This window comes from Aplidium turbinatum, chromosome 6 (assembly GCF_918807975.1).
Source record: "Aplidium turbinatum chromosome 6, kaAplTurb1.1, whole genome shotgun sequence".
Classification (NCBI taxonomy): Eukaryota; Metazoa; Chordata; class Ascidiacea; order Aplousobranchia; family Polyclinidae; genus Aplidium; species Aplidium turbinatum.
The window spans coordinates 3363484-3383990 of NC_137477.1; the positions used below are offsets into that span (position 1 = coordinate 3363484).

Sequence of the window (20507 nt, forward strand, 5' to 3'; positions counted from 1 at the left end):
ACAATGTTTTGATATTCACCATTGTTTCTTGTTCATTGTCTTTATTTTTCATTCGTTTGTGCACGTTTTGCAAGCACATATAAAGTTGGTTGGTTGATGTATAAGCTACCATTGGAGAGTTGCAGTTACTATATCTGTCAAAAAACAAATGTAAATCGGCGAAAACAATCGAATATTAATGCAGTGCGTTGTGTGATTATGTAATACATATTATATTACTACAACAAAACCAAAGTGTCATCTTATGCACAGTGCATTCCTACTCTTGCCATCGAAGGGAAAAAGGCTTTAATATCATCAGTTTTTGCTGACCAAGCAAAAATAGGGTTGCCAGGTGATTGTTTAATATCTTACCGTACACCGCCAGCCTTTACCTAAAAGGGCAACTAGCAGTCGCATCATATGTAATTGTTGTTGTGGTTGTTAAAGTTGGAAATTTTTACAATTTAAAAAAGATAAACAAAGTTTTTTCTTCAAAAAATTTGTACCTGGCAACTCTGTGCTGGCAACAAATGCCAAAGACAAAATCGACTACATGTTTAAGGTTACTGAATATTTTTGCGTGAAATTTTACAGAAATACTCTACATAGCAATAGTCACCCTGTGTGATAATTCGATTTTTGATTTTTTTAAATTTTTTGATTTTCACATCGCCTTACTAACCATGGCATCAAAATAAATGATAGTACAGTCACTGACAGATTAACTATTGCAAATCACTTCAATGATCACTTTTCCTGTGTTGCCCATTCCCTTACAAAAAAAGTTCCCAAATCAAATGCAATATTTTCAACATATCTTGATTCTCCATGCTCTGAGACAATTTATATTTATCAAACTACTTTAAATGAAATAAACAATATTATTCATGCTATGCCAACAAAAACTAGCAGTGGCATCGATGAAATACCATCCATAGTTGTAAAGTCAACCCCAAACAACATACTGCATGCTTTAACTCATATATTTAACTTATCTTTAACGAGTGGAAAATTCATAAATTCATTTAAGTTGGGGAAGGTGATACCTATCTTTAAAAAGGGTAGCTGCAAAGATTCAAACAACTACAGACCAGTCAGCCTACTACCTGTTTTTTCAAAGATATTAGAAAGACTCATGTACAACAGATTATACTCGTTTTTAATTAGACATAAATTTTTCTATAACAATCAATTTGGTTTCAGAAAAAATCATTCCACAAGCCATGCTGCTTCAATGCTAATAGATAGTATCACTAGTATACTCAATGACAACCACCTTGCATTAGGAATCTTTCTTGATTTATCTAAAGCATTTGACACCATTGACCATAAAATATTGCTAGCTAAATTATATCATTTCGGAATAAGAGGCGTGGCCTATGATTGGTTCATGAGTTACCTGAGTAATAGAAAACAAAGAGTGGTTTTCAATGGCACACTATCTTCTAATGTTAACAACATATCTTTGGGTGTCCCACAAGGGTCTATCTTAGGCCCTCTTCTATTCCTGATTTATGTAAATGACTTTCCTAACTGCCTTCAACACGAAACTGCAATTATGTTTGCAGATGACACCACCATTATATATAAAAATAAAACCGTTTCTACAGTATATGATACGGCAAATCAAGAGCTTGTATGCATAGATCAATGGCTATCAACAAATCGATTGTCTCTAAATGTCACCAAAACCAAACATATATTATTTTCAAGTCAAGGAAGCAAGACACTATCATACCACCCACCCTTGAATATACGAAAAAGCAACATAGAACAAGTTGCCTCAATAAAGTTTCTGGGAATAATTGTAAACGAGCATTTGTCATGGAAATCTCATATGGAAATCTTGCTTCAAAAAATAAGATCAACACTCTGCGTGACAAAAAAAATTAAGCCTTTCCTAAACAAACAAGCACTTCTCTCCATTTACCATTCTCTAGTTGAGAGTCAGATATTATATTGTATCTCAACGTGGTGTCATAAAAACAAAACTACATTGCAAAAGCTACAACGTACATGCAATAACTTTCTTCGTACTGTATTTGACATTGAACGCAGAGAAAGCATAAAAGGTGTAATGGAACTCAATAATTTAAAGTCAATTAACCACATGAAAACTACAGAGATTGCAACTTTCATGTTTAAATATTCAAAAAAGCTGCTTCCCACAACATTCAATGATATACTTATGTGTAAACAATCAAGTAGCCTAACAACAAGAAGTAATTCTCCTTATATTCCGATATATTGCAGAATTAACACTTGCAAACAATCAATACGGTACACGGGGCCAACAGTTTGGAACAAGCTTCCAACTACTATAAGAAATGAATGTAAAACTGTAAAAGGCTTTAAATCAAAAATAAACAAGCTAAATCTTCCTTGAAATAATCCCATCTAAGTATTACATCATGCACCAAACATACTAATATTTTTTTTTTTTTTATTGCCCAGCAATGATTAGCCAATGTGTGTAGATTTATTAGCAAAATAGTAAGATTGTAAGTACTCCTACTGGCCTTCTGGTTCTTGTGTTTTTTTTTGTCCACAGAAGTTCTACAGAGTCTGCAGAAGTTTTTCCATCCTTTTTGACCAATCTCCATCTTTCGGTGAAGCGGTGGCCATGTGCTCCAACCAGTTGTTTTATTTCAATATCTTGGACTGGATCGTCATGCTATTGTCTGATTGTTTAACTATTTTTTTTAACGTAATATGCCAAATTGGATATTTTTTGTCACTTTAATATGGTTTAACGTGTAAAACATACGGTAACCCAAATTTATCATATTACTGGGACATACCACTACTACATCCCAGCTGGCGATGACTGTCATTTTTGCATTAATTCAACGTTAGCCAACGTTGAATCGGTGTGGAAGTGGCGAGTTTAGCTGACAGGGGTCTAAAATTATCGCTTTATCAACGCAACTTTTATCAAAGCACGCTTGATATCTTTAAGACATAACTTCCCTGGGTATAATTGAATTTCCGCAAGATGATGATGTTGTTTTTTGCTAGTTTGTTTTATTTGTTTTTTTGTCATTGTTTCATGTCGTCAAGTTATAGCCTATCTATTTTGTGAGTCGTGCAAGGCCTGGTGCGTTGCGCTTGAAATGGCTTTGCCCGTGGTAGGATTTCTTTGTGGGGTTTTCTTTGCCTGCCTTGCTCTTTGCTATGAGCTAAACGCATCAAGACGTGTTCCCCTTACGACCATCAGCACTCTTGATAACGCACCATGGCCGATCTTCATAGCAACTGTCCATACAAATCTTCAATATATCAGCTAAAGTTATGTAGGCTAATAAAGTTGTAGCCTATATATGTTTATTTGTTTTGTAACATTTTTTATTTTTTTTTTTCCCTTTATATCTTAAATTTTTCTGAAGGTGTTGCGACCGTGCCAAATTTTTTTCAACTCAATAACTTACTTCGATCACAAGCACGTTTTAACGTTCGCGTTTTGTCGCTTCTACCTTTTTCTTGACCTTTGCTATGTTGATGTGTATTGTTTTGATATGATGGTCAGAAATAAAAAAACAACTGAACTGAACTGAACTGAACTATTGTGTCATGTGGGGAAAAGAATAAAGAAAGCGTAAAAATCTAATTTTTAGAAAAATTTATTCAAACGTTCGCCCAAAGTTAGAAAAACCTGAAAATTTCTGCAAAATGTGACAAATCAGGCCGTATCTTTAGGTGGCCATGGGTATAGCTATAGGTATCACTGATTTGTCAATGTGGAGTTTGGCTTTGAAGTCTTTGAGTTTGCCTATGCCTTGAAAACGGTCAGCATACTTGTTAATGATGCTAGAATTTGTACCAGTGACAGTTTGATTGATTATGTGTAACAGGTTTAGATTAACAGCACTGTTGTAGCTCAACAAACAGCCATGTGTTCCTTCCACTACATAAAGTGTGGCATAAGTTGATTTATTTTCTGTCTTTATGTCAGCATGACATTTGCCAAGTAGTTTCATTGGCTTGCAAGAACCATATGTAAAAATTTGAACATTGGTTTTGAAAAGTTTGCATTGTATTTTGATGAAGTTTTCTTCATCAATGAGATTAGCTGATGATCCAGAATCAAGCAAAAATTTGATGTTTTTTCCATTGATGTTTAGATTTGCAGTAGGATTCTTTTCTGAATTTACTCTACATACATAAGCAATTTCTTCATTAGAATCTGATGTGTCATTACTGCTTTGCTGTTCAGATGTAGCTCTAACATTTCTTTGATATTGTTTTTGTTTAGTTAAACAGCATTTTTCAAAATGATTTAGTTTTCCACAATTTCTACAGGTCTTTCCAAATGCAGGGCATGATTGCCTTCCCTTAGCATGATGATAACTGCCATTGCAAAAATAGCACTTGCTGATGCTTGTTGACTGTCTGAGTTGTATTGGCTTAGTAGGTTTTGGCTTGAATGAATGCTGTTTATTTGTTGAGAGTTTGTGCATTTTGTTGATTGATTGTGGTTGACTGTGAGCCTGTTGTTCTAGATGTTCTGTTTGCTGTCGTGAAGTTTCAAGGGTTTTTCCTATTTCAAGCAAATTTGTTAGATTCAGATTTTTTGCTTCTAGAGCTCTGGTACGCAGTTTTTTGTCAGAAGTTTTGCTGATGATTTGCCTTTTAATTTCTTTGTCAATTTCGCCACCAAAATCACAAGTTTGAGCCTTTTTTCTAAGTCTGGCGTAAAACTGATTGATGGTTTCATCTGGCAGTTGTGCCATTTCACGAAATTGCAGCACTTCATAGTCAATGTTTATCTGAGGCTTGAAGTAGTTACTGATGGCTTGTTTGGCAGCCTCATAATCATTTTCATTACCAGTGTTAGGCAAAGTTATAAAAATGTCGAACAACCATTCACCTGCATAGTGCAGTAGGTATGCTCGTTTGATTTTATCTTCTTTAATTTTATTGACAATAAAGAAGTTTTCTAAACGACAAACCCACTTGTTCCACCGTTGTCCAGTTGATGAAGGATCACCCTCTTCAAAAGATGGAAATGCTTGCGAAAGACCAGTCATCTTGCTGTCTTACGTTGATGTGTTTAGCCTACGTGGTTTCTGAAACTCTACTCGTCGCCAGTTATAATGTTCTGCCTTTACTCACTAGTACACCTTGCTTGCTTACAGTTTCTTTTTAATAATTGTAAAATCCGTTTACATGTGCGAAGTAACATAAATACACAACGGTTCATGCAATATCAATATGAGAATATAAATGAAAGGGACTCATGAATACTACAGCAAGTACTGAAAATACAATGGAATTGTAAATGCTTGGTTAGTTTGGAATCTTTACTAAGAAAGCCTTTCAAGGGTTATTCAAAGGCAGTATTGCATATAGGCTACTTGCAGAGGCTTTGAACCATTGACGCAGGCACATTTACCGAGATTGGCATTGGAGTTTCCGGATTTGGAGCTAAATGAAGAGAAGACCTTAAGATGGTTTTTTCAAGTGCACATCCAGAGAGCCGAACCATCAAGACTTGATCTTGCGTTTTTTTTATGTACAAAGTTCTGACATTCATTTTTTATTCAACATTCTTCGATGAATGTGTTGAATTGACCCAGACAGCAAATCAGTCGTTTTTTAGATTGATTCAACGTCTGCAGGCGTTAAATCAATGTAAAAAAAGACTGATGTGCTGCTTTATTGAAAATGGTTTCATTTTGCATCTAATTTGAAGAACCTTAGCGCCAGAGAGAATGAGAGAAAGAATGTCATGAATCATTTGATTTTCGCATCAGCTTGATACATCACTACTAGTATAAAGTTTCACCTTTGACCCTATAATCCAGGCCCCATTAGGATGACGAGATGAAACGACTCTCGATAAGAAAATTGGCTTTGCATTGCGCTTCACTTCAGTGTCGTTTGGATAACCAATGAAACTAGAACAAATGTTTATCTACGATTATATCAAAGGTCTTTCATTCCAGGTTTAATTGTATCAACTACCCCTTACATGACATCCCCAGGGGCGCTTTAATCCAAGCAGATAATTTAATCCCATCTGAAATGTTTCAAATCATATTGTTATGATTGATTCCAGTTAAAGTAGATTACCGGGCACCAGACATACGGAGCCGCAGTAACGTTTCCAAAGTTAACTCCAAGTTCAAGAGTTGGTCAGAACGTCACTCAGACAAACAAAAAGCAACGTAATTTATTCTGAATGACAAGCAGGGGTGCAATAGAACAGCAACCTGATAGGCAGTGGCGTACTCAGGAGCATTGGGCCATGCCCCCCTTTCAAAAATGTTCTTTTCCAGCGTTGTTGCGATTGTGTAGTGCAAACATATTGTTGTTCAAGAGTGGTCTTGGGTAGCAGGGACGTAGTAGGGGAGGGACGGTTAATAGCAGGGACGTAGCTATTAACCGTCCCTCATAGGTCCCGGGGTCACGGTTGTTAAAGAGCTAACTCATTTCCATTTGTTTAATTTATTTTTGGCTATTTGAAATGAAAAAAAAAATGTTGTAAATGCTGCTACAAAAATGCTGCTACAGAAGCGGTAGCCCATCTCTCAACACCCATTGTCAAGCATTTTCGGGCATTGTCAGGGTTGCCAGTTGCCAATTGGTCCAGTTTTGCTGATTATGGTTTGGTTTACGATTGAAGTTTCAAGTTAACACTTTGTTGAGACAACACTTCAAAATTGCTGCCTATTCCATAAAATGCTGACAGTGCCCGGAAATGCTCGACATTGCCAGATAGTTTTTAAGGATTGTCAGGTTTGCAAGTTTTGAGATGGTGCTCACACAGTCCTGTAGGATGGTGCACGGTCGTTTGGTCGACAGACATTTGGTCGACAGGACGTTTGGTCGACAGGACGTTTGGTCGACAGGACGTTAAGTCGACAGAACGATTTATTTTAGGGTTAGGGTTAGAGTCAGGGTTAGATTAGGGTTATGGTTTGTTAACTAACCCTAACCCTAAAATAAATCGTTCTGTCGACCTAACGTCCTGTCGACCAAACGTCCTGTCGACCAAATGTCTGTCGACCAAACGTCCTGTCGACCAAATGACCGGGTACCCTGTAGGATAGGTCTTCTTTTTCGTTATTGGCTACTCAGAGTGCAACAATTTTTGTTGAAAGTAGCCTACCGTAATATATTGCATTCGATCTTTAAACTTTCAGTGAGAGGGTTCGATTTATGTTTTAATCTTAGGACATTGCCTGTTAATCGAACTATTACAGTTTTTACGTAGCCTATCAGCAGTGCCGGTCTTAGGGCATTTCGGGCCCTGTGCGGAATATGTTTTGCGGGCCCCAATGACAATGATCCAATTCAGTAGTGTAGATAGGTATTTTGAAAGGGGAGAGGGGGTTTTGACGGCAGGCAGGCAAAGCCTGACGGCGTGTTCGCCAAAGGCGACACCAAGCGGCGAGGGTCTGGGGGGCCTCCAGCACAAAATTTTGAAAAATTACTTTGATTTTGGTGCATTCTGAGAGCATGTTCCACAAAAATTTGGATATGAATATTACTGTAAAATGGTGCTGTCCAGTGGCATAGCAAAAGGATAAGATCATGTTTTCTTTGGCATTTTTCGGAAAGCTGAGTCTCTACGTTTTCTTGTTGCTAATTCCTGGCTGAGATATTTAAATGTTTGGTATTGGCAAAACTCGCTCTTTTAATGTAGTTTCGTTTAAAATTAGGCAAACTTTGTTAAGAGACATAGGTTGATTGCTTTTTTTGCCAGATTATTACTGTTTTATTATTGATTTTGTCCTTGGTTGATAAAAAAACGATCTTATTCCGGTAAGTCACCAACTTTTATGCTTTAAAGTTAACCTAAAGTTTAGAAAATGTAACGTTATAGACGTCATACATCTTGATGAGTGTCAGACAAAAAGCTTTAAGACAGTGAACTAACTTCATTTCTGATATTTTCAAGTTTTTTATAACGAATCACTGGAATCAGCTATATATAAAAGGTGAAGGTCAGTGCAATTTTTCACAGGCGTGGATATTGCGGTGTTTCCATGGACTGCACGAGTCAGCTGCAGACTACTATGGATGTTAAACAGTTGTAGAGCATTATAGATCCTATGTCCTATACCATACTAAGTTAGTGTTGATTTGAAAATTAGAAAGCACAAAACACTGAAAGCATCATTATCAATATCGTGACATCACACGCGTTCCAAAGGGGGGAAGGGGTTGTAACCCCCAAACCCCCACTTGGCTACGCTACTGATCCAATTTGTTTTAAAAAAATCGGTTTACTTTTACTTGGTTGCATAAAGATGGATAGAAAGCATGAATGAAAATACATCAAAAACACAATGCTCAACTTCCAAGAAATGTGTGCATGTTGTCTTATGGGAATATTTAAGCATGAACTATAACAATGCAAAAGACACAAACCCAACCAAATGTACCTGTGCAACAAGGACTCCTTATTATGCTTAAATTGTCGGAATCTATCTGAACTCAGAAGTAGGTAGATTGAAGTTGTCTGAAATGCTTGCAAAATGTCCAGCAGGTTCACTTTAGAAAAAGTTTTTACTAAAACTGCTGGCTGTCAAACTCAAAGTAACCTTGCAACTGAAGATGGGCAATATACTCTGTCAGAGTCATTTTCTATATACTGTAAAACAGTGGCAGAGCAGCATTTATTTAAATTGTTTGCCTCATTCCTGCAAATGCAAGTTAAAACATAATCAAGCAGGCTAGAAATGGATTCGTATATCATGAAACTAAGCCACAACATGCAACAAGGGGAAATTTTGAAGACGAGTGAAGGTGTTATCATTGAAGACATCATGCATCAAGTACGTACACCATGCATCTTAATACTTTGCGGTGAAATACCTCATGTTATACAAATATTGAAAAATAAATACAGCTACTCAATCCAAGGGAAAAAGCACATTGAGATGTATATCTCAATAAGTTAAATAATAGTTACATTTTATAAGCACACTATATAATAGCTTTTCGAGCAAAGACTTGGTGTTCAGGTCATTTGGGTAAAAGTTAGCCAGCACATCACACTTAGAGGAAATCAAGCATTTTTGCTATTGATTTAACATTATAGGAAGCAGCTGGAGTTTGAATAAGGCAAAGCTGACCTCAGAATTTAGTAGAGTTAATCTGTTACCACCAGTAGTGACATCATTTAAGATGTTGTCAAAGAAGTAGACTCACTGACCAGTGTCATTACTGCAACTAGTAAGCTTATATTTTAAAAACTTAGAAATTGAAGAATGCTTTGCATAATTGCAAAGCATTGAACTTGCTTTTTTTTCTTAAAAATTGCTTTTTTTTCTTTGCTCCACTTTTACAATGATTAGGTATAGCTAATGGATAAATCACTAATGGTACTCTATTGTTGAGCTCAACAACCTTTGCTGGTACAAAAATTACATTGATATATCATCAATCAATCAAAGGATTATATTACCATTCAGTGAAAAAAATCCAAACAATGAATAAGTGTAAAATGTAGCCTACTGCACAAACTGTATCTAAATACAATAACAAGTGTATTAAGATTTAAAAATTGTTTAGGTTGGGTACTACAGAGTAATCAACTTGAAACAATTTGAAAAGATCCGGGCCCCTTAAATGTTATTTTTGAAGCTATGGAATAACAATGACATTTCAGTACTGGAAGTAACATATGTCTAAATACAGTTGCTACAAGAGTGAAATTTTTGGTTTATGTTGTCACTGAGCAATGTTACACATTTGGTACATGGCGTTTTGAAAAAAACTGGGCCCCTCAATAGTAGATTTTAAAAATTACATGCATAGGGCATAATAATGATAGTTTAATACTGGAAGTAACATGCATTTAAATTTTCACAAGAGTGAAGTTTCCTGAATTTATAGAATATTAAGCAATTTGATACATGGCGTTTAAAAAATCCGGGCCCTTTAAATGTTTAGTTTTAAAACTACAAATATATGGCATAATAGCGATGGGTTTGTATTGAAAGTAACATGTATTCTATTTAAACGCGATTGCCACAAAATGAAATTATGTTGTCACACTGCAATGTTAACTATTTGGCACATGGTGAAATGTCGTGGGTGGCCTAAAAGCATGTAAGCTTGTAAAGGTGGCCCGACGCGACAATCTCATTACTTGCCTCACCCTAAAGCCGCAACTGACTTCAAGGATACCGGTACTTGCTTGTGAATCGAATTAAATTTTTTCCATTGGAAATGACAAAAATTACTGCATTTTCTGAGTAAATTGCGGGCCCCCTAATTTGCGGGCCCTGTGCGATCGCACGGTTCGCACACCCCAAAGACCGGCACTGCCTTTCCGTTTAGGTCTACCATCATGCTTTTCATATTCACATATCTCATAATTCAATCTAAAAGTACAGTGACATACGCAAAGACCATGATAGTTTACATTTCATCAACAAAAGTCTCAGCTACCTTAAACCTTGGTCAGACTATAAAGTAGCATTGGGCTACTCTTGATAAAAATTGTCAAGTTATATCGAACGCTCTACTACCCCAGTAACCACTGAACGAGTGAACGTACCCTCAATACGGGTGATTTATTGGGTTGAATAAGCTCATTTCGTCGTCTACGTAAGACATTATATGCAACGTCGAGTGTTATATCACAGTTTCTTGGTTTCAATACAAGATCTATCTAATTGAGTAAACCAGTTGCTGAAATCTACCAAAATATCGTCAATGCAAGCCGAGTATGGTAGTCTAATCTTACACAATATGACCTACTGGTTATTACTGGTTTATATCGTTTACGTTTCGATTCAAAAAAAAAAATTGGAATGGAATGGACGTGGGCTCCTTTCATCTGCGTTTACTCTCTCTCTCTCTGATTAAAACTTTGGATTTACGTCACTGTCTATAAATCTTTCATGCAATTTATGACCACAATATATTTTTTTATAAAAATGTTTCATTTTCTAGTAACTTTTGTCACTTTTATATGCTTGTTAGTTCAAAAAGTTTGTCTTCCCCCTTTAAAACTTCATACATTATGTGGAGATGTAAATGTCGGGATGATATGCCTGCGTAGCACTTACCCCGGTCTAACCAGCTTATACACGGGTGCATTTGCGCTTGTCTTCCCTGCAATTTGTGCATATCTTCCCATATACTTCAAACGAGGATGATTCATAGATACACATTGAGAGAACTCCAACACCGAACAATTTGCTTGTCCGTCTGCCACCAGGGATCTTTGCACCACATCGAGAGTTGGTGCTGAGTTGATTCTCTGATGCAATCGAACTTCTATTTGTAAACAAATAAACGAAAACGATACAAATGTAAATTATACAAAATCTAATCATAAATGACATAATTTAAAGTATTAAAATGTAGTAATTGTGTCGGGTTGTTGCATCAAAAATGTTTAAAATTTTGAAATATTTTGGTACAAAATGTTTTTTCTCTTGGTTTCCTTTCGCTTTCTAAAAAACAATTTGGTTTCGTTGTAAGTTCGAAACAAAGTTCCATTTCCAGTTATCTAGGATTATGGTGTTTGAAACAAGAATATTTCGTTTCGACAGGAAGCCTTTGTGACAATTTTTTTCTTGAAAAAAATCCCAATTTCAAACATCCTTGGCCTTCGCCAAATAGCGTTGTTTTAGAATCTTTTTATTTTAGAGACCGGCTATTGCTTTCAGCGTGATTATGTCACGGTCTGGTTGCAAATTATCCTTGATGGTTTATTACACCATACAGCGCCATAGACCAACTAAAGGCTACAATTGATAAATCACAATACGACACACGTTCAGTTATGCACATCAAAAGAGAAGCCGCTGGAAGCAAGCTAAGAACCTTAAATACATTCCAGACTCAGCTGTGATATAATATTTGGTAAATGAAGTGAAATCTACTTGGATTGCTGACAATTTATGGAACTTGTCACTGCGTCTTCATAAGCCAGGTGTTGTAACAAGGGGTTGCCACAGCAAACCTTCATGAATGTCACTGCGTTTAATTTATTTGTATAAATTTAATGCTAAGTGACGTTGACACAACGTTTCCAATAATCCATTATATACACATCGCCAATCAACAGTTGTTTAAACTGAATTGTATTTAATGAGCTAAAGTTTTGTTTTATAGCCTAAGCACGTTTATGAATGTAATGAAAAAGGTTATCCATGTTTAAGAAGTCTTTGTGTGCGCTCAAAGCTTGTGAATTTTGGATTAAAAAATACATTGAGATAAAAATGCAAACACTAGATGTGTTTGAAACAAATTAGGATTGACGAAATGTCATGAAATTGCATTGCAAGATGAGCGGTTAGAACAGAAATGAATCGAAATCAAGAGAAATAATTTGTGTAAAGTGAAATTTTGCTTTATTACAAAACATATTTATTTTCAACAGTCCCAGTAAACTCGACAAAACATATTTCTAAAATTACGAGCGGTTGTAAATACAAAAATGACCATTCCATAGCAATAGTAAGCAAACTTTTCTTCTCACCAAAGACATCAAAACTGACAGATGCTGGAAAAAAGTTATGAAATTCGCGACAACAAAATGTACAGGTAAGTGGCATTGCACAAACATGAATATTTTCTCCTAAAGTGATTCTTCTCTATTCTTATACAGAAACCTATGAGCAGAAAAACCTTGTACATTCAGAGTTGCTATCAGCTGATAAACTTTGACCTCAAACTCATAATGAATCGAAAGACCAAAATAGCCTCAAAAGTTAGTTTTTTTAAATTGTAATTAAATTAACTAAGTTATAAACGGACTGGTGAATATTAATTCGAAAACTTCTGGTCGTAGATCTAGACCACACACGAGATTAATCGTAGTCGTTTGAAACCGAAGGCCAATTTATCGTATAATAGTAAACGATTTCATACACACTAGTACACCTGTAATTATAATTTAATGCATTGTCACGTGATTGTAATCTATGACTTTCAAAATTTAAGTAATCGTAATAACAAGCTCAGAATGGGTGTTGTGACGCTAAATGAAAACTCTGGTTTAGCTACTAATGTCTGAAGCCGACATGATGATCAAATGGCATTGGGATTTACTGCTGATGAAAATCTTAATTGTTAACCACAATCTAAATTTACATCTGTTGTTTGGGTAAATGGTTAGTTTGGCTACTTTGTTTGTTTACGTTGGACTTGAATTGTGGCCCGATCGTTTACTTTGCTAATTTGTATTATTAAGTTAAACGAAATAAAGTCTGGTTATATCATTTTTTTGTCATATCTTTATCCTGCAGGTAAGCGGACCTGAGCGCTATGCATAGCATTGCGGGAAAGCGGACCTGAGCGCTATGCATCGGTGTATGCCTTCCGACGTACACCTGACCCACGCTGCAGCCGACGGCAATGTCTGTTTCCTACTCCACTTATGACTTAAATTTGGTACTAGCCATTACTCGAAATCGATCACTGGGTAGAGGCAATTATCGTAAAGTTTCTTGCCCAGAGAAACAACAGCAAGTGCGGGTGGCTGGAGTCGAACATGCAGGCTGTCGACTGCGAGCCAAACGCGCTAACCTGTCGGCCACTGCTGCACAAGTGTTGGCAATCGTAAGATCCAACCCATTGTTGTTGAAGTTACTTCATCCCTAGTTTTGAACCGAATATGCAGTAATTATTGGCCTATATTTCTGGTAGTCTATTTTAGTTCTCTAAGTTGCTGTGTATGTGAGGTCACGTATTAATTAAAGCCTAAAATAAAACAGACTTACGATTTTTTTTATTAATAATAATCAACTTTTGCTCTTACTGTCTTGTGGGCAGAGACCTCTTCTTTGTATTACTGTCAACCTTCTTGCTTTGCAGGCGTGATAATTTAAATGGCATTCTGAATCGTATGTGATTCCATCAGACCCACACACAGAGGTTCTCTTCCACGCCCTGTTCGCCCCTGGAAAGTCGCCATGGTTCCTCTGGTAATAGATTCGTCTATCCATAACATCCCTGCATTTTACACAAACGCACTCCCCTCTCAAACACTCTCCCCCGAACAAGCAATCCCACTTGGTGGTGCATATTTGGGGTCCTGCCAGAAAAAAACATATACCACTAGTATAACTTTTTAAAGACGTATTGTTAGTAATAATACTTGGTAATTTTGTAAATTTTTAGAGAAATCGTAACAATCAGGGCAATTACAACAATTACATTTTACGTTGATATCTTCGATGGGGTCATTAGCCTTGGCTCTGTGTCGGTCACGTGACTTACGTCCTTCCATGCATCGAAAGATCAAAAGTTTTCCTTTCAAAGCATGGAACCAAGCTAGCAAAATTTAAGAGATTGTATTGACGTTTGAAAGCGTTGAATCAATGCAAAAACAGCCGTTTTTTTCCATCTGAGTGACTGCTACACAATCTGTTATCTTGAGTTTGCTTGTCCTGGTGATTATGAAGTCATTTACGGCTGACAATTAGCAGAAGGTTCGATGTTGAATCAATGTCAAACAGCCAGTTTTGTGACCTGCAACTACTTGTATCGCAACGTAATCGAGTAACAATTAAAATCGGGATAATGTTTCCCATGTGAATCGAAATGTTGCAAAAACTGCAAACATTCACTGCATGTTTTTGCACCGGTGATCTATCAGCTTGTTCTAGTAACTGATATTCCAACCAAAACCAATGTCATTATTTTAAAAAGAAATGAAAATTTGTTTCGTTTCCAACGAAAATTTTAGATTTGGTTTCATTTCGAAATGCGAAGACTTTTCTCTTTCTGTGATTTTGCAAGTATAATGGATTGAATACTGAAAAGTTTGGATGTTCATCAGGACAATTATCGTTACTAGCACTGGTTGCAACGTTCATCTGATGAAAGTGAAATGGAATGCAAAAGAATCTTGAAATATGAAATATGACGTGTTTTAACTATGAAGGTGTGTACAGAAGAAAAACTTCAAAGTAAGATTTTGCTTTGATCTTGTTTTTGTACGAATTATGTTTCTTAATGCAAAGCTTCGTTTCTATCTAGTGAGATTTTAAACACACTCGTTTGAGTAAAAAGTAAACTAAAATCAGTAAAACAAGTAAAGAGTACAATATGTTCGAATTTATACTGACAAAAAAGTTTTTTCATTGTTGTTGCGAAATGTCAACTTTGCCCTACCACATTTTCCCAGATGATCTATTCCAATAAACTCCTGCCTCTTGCAAGCTTCCTTCTTGACGTCACACAAGTTGGAATACGTCACGCCGCCTGTGACGCATACTGGCAGTGTTCGTTCGGCATCAGAGCATTGGAATTTTGGACAAACACACTTTTGCGTGTTTTTAGACACGTTTCTACACTCAGCTCCGTATTCACACGTCCACTTGTCACAATTTGAATTCTCGTTTGCTACAAAGTGATAAACAATATTGTTGCAAAGGCTTCAAGTTTTGAAGTTACACTTTTACAACACCTTACATTAATTCTCATTTTAGTAACATCACAGCAAAGTTTTTGATCATAAAAAAGTATTTTTAAGCATTTTTATTAACAGGTAAGTTTAAAAAAACGATACATATAGAAGTGTTTTTCTAGTATTTGCTTTCACAAAATGGAGTTAAAGACGAGAGAAGCTTGTTTATCAAATAACTCACCTTTGCTTGAACAAACAAAAAGAATGAAAGCCATAAGCATCCAGTAACCCATGCCGCTCAGTATATTTATATGAAAAACAGACTATCAGATACAACTTGAACTAATGTTCCTTACTTGCTATGTACTGTGGTATTTATTTTTTTCCTAAAATGATAACAATACGTCTGAATAAAAAAAATTGCTCTGTATTCCATGTACAATTTACAAAAAGAATTGACCTTGTCGGCAGCCGTGGCCGAGTGGTTAGCGCGTTGGGCTCGCAATCGAGAGCCTGCATGTTCCACTCCAGCCACCCGCACTTGCTGTTGTTTCTCTGGGCAAGAAACTTTACGATAATTGCCTCTACCTAGTGATCGATTTCGAGTAATGGGTAGTACAAAATTTAAGTCATAAGTAAAGTAGACAACCGGAAACAGACATTGCAGTCGGCTGCAGCGTGGGTCAGGTGTATGTCGGAAGGCGTACACCGATGCATAGCGCTCAAGTCCGCTTTCCCGCAATGCAGGATAAAGATAAACAAACAAACACTACTTGTAGCTCGTTTTTTCATCACATTGTATTGCATGCGTCAAATATAAAACATTGTTTTTCAATAGTTTTCTTTCTCGGTAACACAGTCGCTAAAGAATGCAGACTGTAATCAGTGTAAAATTCCTTCTTTTTCAAGATTTATTCCCCACTTGTGGGGTAACCGCTGCAGGTTGCAGTCCTCCACACCACTCTGTCAGCAATATGTTTTTTCCCTCCAATTGTTAAGTTTTTGCCTTCCAGTCTCGCCATCATTTGTTCAGCTTTCTTTGCTTTCGTTTCCCAACTTTCGTCGCCCGATTCTTTTTCCAACCTAGTCTTCATCTCTTCGTACAACATGTTCCAGGCACTTTGGTTTAAGGATGCTAGGGCTTTGGGGAAATTGGGACTGCTCTTAATTGCAATTTTTTAAGGACCATGCACTCTGGCGGGGAATGGCAGGGTCTGACAAGCTTTCAACTATGATCAAATGGTCGATTTTAAACAGTGACCATGATAAACTAGAGTGATAATTTAACATGCGTAAGCAATAGGGGAATAATCTTCATCCAATCATAAACGATTTGCTGAGGTAAAATCTTGACAAGCGGCCAGAGCCCAAATCTTCCAATGTGTGCCAACCGCAGCATTGGGAAACCACTTCATTGACTGATTCTTATAATTAAATGATCAGAAAGGAGACATTTAATGGATGCGATAAGAAGAAGGCACCAGCATCAATGGAACGGGCACGCTTCTTTGCTTAGAGGTAAACTAAAAGATCTAGTCTAAGACTTTTTGAAGGTAGAACTCAAAGAGGAAGAAACAGAATGAACGTTTAAATGTTTTCAATGAAAAGATTAGTTATAGTAAAATAAAGAAGAGAGCAGAAGATAGGAATGTGAGGAAGAGAAAAACGCAAAGGTAGGGAGCTAGCTAATATTATTACATTACGTTAGGGGTAAAACTTTTCTGTTTTTGTGAACCAACCCAGCAAACTGTTCACTTGAAGCAGTTGACTGTCTCGTATCAACACTATAAGCCTTATATTACTCAATGCAACAAACAGTGTAGCCTACCAGCCTTATTTTCTTTATCATAAATCGATTTCGCTATCACAGCATCGTCAGTATGATCATGTCAAGAGCCTTATACGTTAGGAGTAATGTATTTACGTTAGATATATCAATGCAACATAAATTACAGAAGTATCTGTCATTAAAATAATACAAATAATTTCGATTTAGTATTTCAATTCAAACAAACTGTTCCAATTGTTCTCACGCACAATTGCCCATGCACTGTAATAAGAAACATGTAGCAATTTCTTCAACTTGCTGCTCTCTGGAATGTTCGGCCCTAAGCAATTATCTGGCCTAGATCATAAAGCAACAACCTCTGGAATCCCATATCAAAGCTCTTGCATGCCTCTTGACTGGGTTCTCATTAAAGAATTATCGGTTACAAAGATATAAAAAGATCTAATGTTGTTTATCAGATAGCATCTTCCTGAACCACATTAATCACATTATTAATGTGGTGATGTAGCCTATCAGTCCTGGTTTGATTGAAATGGATTAAACTTTAAACTTTTGCTTAGTTTTCAAATAACATATATTTGATAATTCTGGTCTAGGTCAAAGCAGAGTAGCTTAACACCTACTGTAAGCATAACTTTTCGTCTAACTCTCTTCAAGAGCTTGTGGTCAGAACAAAGTCAACTTAAAAGTAAAATATTTATAGATGGAAAGAAAAAATTCAAATAAAAAAAAATCGTCTATACTTGACGACTCTTCGTTGGTCTGAATTTAGTTCAAGTTATTAGCCAAAATTACTTTTCTTCTTTTCTTCTACTTTAAATACCTCACCACATTTAGGCTGATTTTGTTCTGAAGAAAAGCTCCTAAAGAGAGTCAGACAAAATGTCCTACAACTTCACGCAATGACAAACCTTCTCCTTGCCATATGAAAACACAAAAACAGACCAAATATTTTTTTTTCTTTGTCGTACCAGAAAATCTAAAGAGACGAAAAAAATCAGCTTTTAATAAACTTACAGGCAACAATATTGCCTAATTTAAGTTAGCAAATGCTACTTTTGAAGCTAAACAACTCGAAACCAAACGACAGGAATGACTGAAGTTCCGCCTAACCTACTCGACCTACGATGCGAACTCTGTGTGAGCTCTTCACGTTTGGAATGCACCTTATCAAAAACATGAAACGAATGCCATGCTCGAGTTGGCGACAAGTTAGTTTCGAGTAGGCTAAGCAAAGTTGGTATATTTTGCAATTAAAAAAACTTAGTTTCACGGTTTTCATATTTTAACAGCATTGCCGCCTACTGATCACAAACTATTGCAAAGTAGAAAATGTTTTGGTTAAATGCTTTTGTAGGAAACCTTGGGTTAGGGACGTTTTTTTCTAAAGTATTCAAGTTGAACATGGATAATCCGTGTATTAGCTGACATTCACATCGGCTGCATAGCTAAGTGGTGAATGCCTTGGTGCGACGCTCGCAAAGGCACCAGTTCGACACCTCTAAAAAGCATGCCGCTGTAAATTTGGCAAGGCGCTGAATAAAATGCATGAAAGTAGACAAAAAAATGACCAGTTTAACTAATGATTACTGCTTGGTTTTCTTTTCTGTTTTCTTTTATTTCGTAATTTAACTCCAGTCTTAACAAAGACAAAAATTATTTTATTTATTTGTGACTTCCTGCTTTCATTATGTTGTACTCAAGCGCACAAACGGTTCTTGTCTTTGTGTCGAACGGTTCTTTTTCTCCACTTGAACCGTGTCGCAAAAGCATGTACTCAGGAAATGATTTCAAACATGTAGAAAAATATAATTGATGAGTTGATTGGTGATACAAAAAAAACGATAAGCAAGAAAAATATAATCTAGCAGCAATAAAAGTTGTAAGCTTATACTAATATTTAGTTTTGATTTTGTGGTACTGTGGCAGTGTGGTAGCCTATGCTTCTAGTGTGCAGTAGATGCAACTGGGGCCTAGAAAGTATCAAGTTGCAAAAAGACCCGCTTACTTTGGTTATTCTGTTTACAGTTGTATAAATGAGCCTATCGAGAGAATAAAGATTTTATTGCAAAGGTGCAACACTATAAAAGACATGATAAGCATCAGTGCAGCAAGAGGTGTTGAAATTAGACTAAATCATTTTATTTATTGCATTTTTACTTAATCTTTTATTTGGTTCTCTGACACGTTTGATCATTGGTGTTTTGTCGTTTCTACCTTTTCTAATTCTCTTCCATGCTCTAGCAAGTATTTGTTAATTTTGATGGTCTGAAATAAAAATAATTGAACGAATAACTTCAAATTTACTGCTTCAAAAGATACATCTTTTTCCATGTTTTTTTTAATCCGTTGACTTTGAAACCACACTGTTATTGCATTTCTTGATTGCCATGTTGCTTTGCCTTTGGGCAAGAGAAATTCTTGGAATTGCAAATTAAAATTTGATTTAACTTGCTTACGCCAATAAACTCTCCCTTGCAACTTCTTTGCTTGAAAAACGAAAAACTTGCGGGAAGGAAGATAAATATAGTTCATCGCTAGATGGAGCATTTTAAAATTTTTGTTGCAAATGCATTGATGCAGTTATTTTTATATGCAGCAATTGAACTTTAGAGTTTCTTTAATCAACTTAGATGAGTCGTACGGTCTTATTGAATTATTGATCTAATTATTTTATTGGTCACTTAACCTGATTTTTAATAGGCTAACTTCTGTTGAGGCAAGATACAAGTCTAATCTATTTATCACATCAAACAGCAACTTTGTGCCTCTTTGCTGCGTCACAATTTTTCACTGACACCTGGAGAAAATAATTTGGTTAAAAATACAAGATTTTAAACCAGAATTTGAACAATCGACTTCAAAACATCAAAATTCTTTTCAAATTCTAATTCAAAACACGATTTTTATTTCCAAATTCCAATATTTCACAGTCCTGTAATGAAGTGCAGCAGAGTTGATAGAGACGTCCGACTCTAATATGTTTAAAAACGACACTAAAATTTAGGAGCAAAATGGTTCTAACACCGGGTTAATCTAACCACAAAATGAAGAACCCAAAATGTAGATGCTAAACTCATGTTCAGCAAACAAACATTTCGAAAACTATACTGTCTTCATATTCAGTGCAATAAATGCAAGCACTAATATTTAATATTTAATAGCACTAATATTTAACTGAACGTCACCAAAATCCTTTCCAAGTCCTACTCTGAGCCACATTAAGCGGTTGGTCGGTAAGCCCATTACAAGTGACAGAGCACTTTAACCATAAATACATCGAAGTCGTAAATTGAATATTTGATTGGGAACAACCGATTCCGGTTTCAAAAGTGTAAGAAATTTTTTCGACTCCAATTTCATGTCCGTGATCCTACCAAGTAGCCTACCAATGACATTAAACAAGATAGCGAT

At 36.1% G+C, this 20507-nt stretch overlaps 1 protein-coding gene across 1 annotated transcript in view; it reads right to left on the reverse strand.

Moving 5' to 3' along the window:
* LOC145771805 (uncharacterized) overlaps window positions 1-20507 on the reverse strand; it is a 47056-nt gene that overhangs the window by 10421 nt on the left and 16128 nt on the right. The window contains exons 2-5 of the mRNA XM_082583535.1: window positions 15070-15300; window positions 13712-13987; window positions 11010-11220; window positions 5768-5879 (exon numbers count right to left, since the gene is read on the reverse strand). Of these exons, the coding sequence (XP_082439661.1) occupies window positions 5768-5879; window positions 11010-11220; window positions 13712-13987; window positions 15070-15300 (830 nt within the window). The remainder of the gene's footprint in view (window positions 1-5767; window positions 5880-11009; window positions 11221-13711; window positions 13988-15069; window positions 15301-20507) is intronic.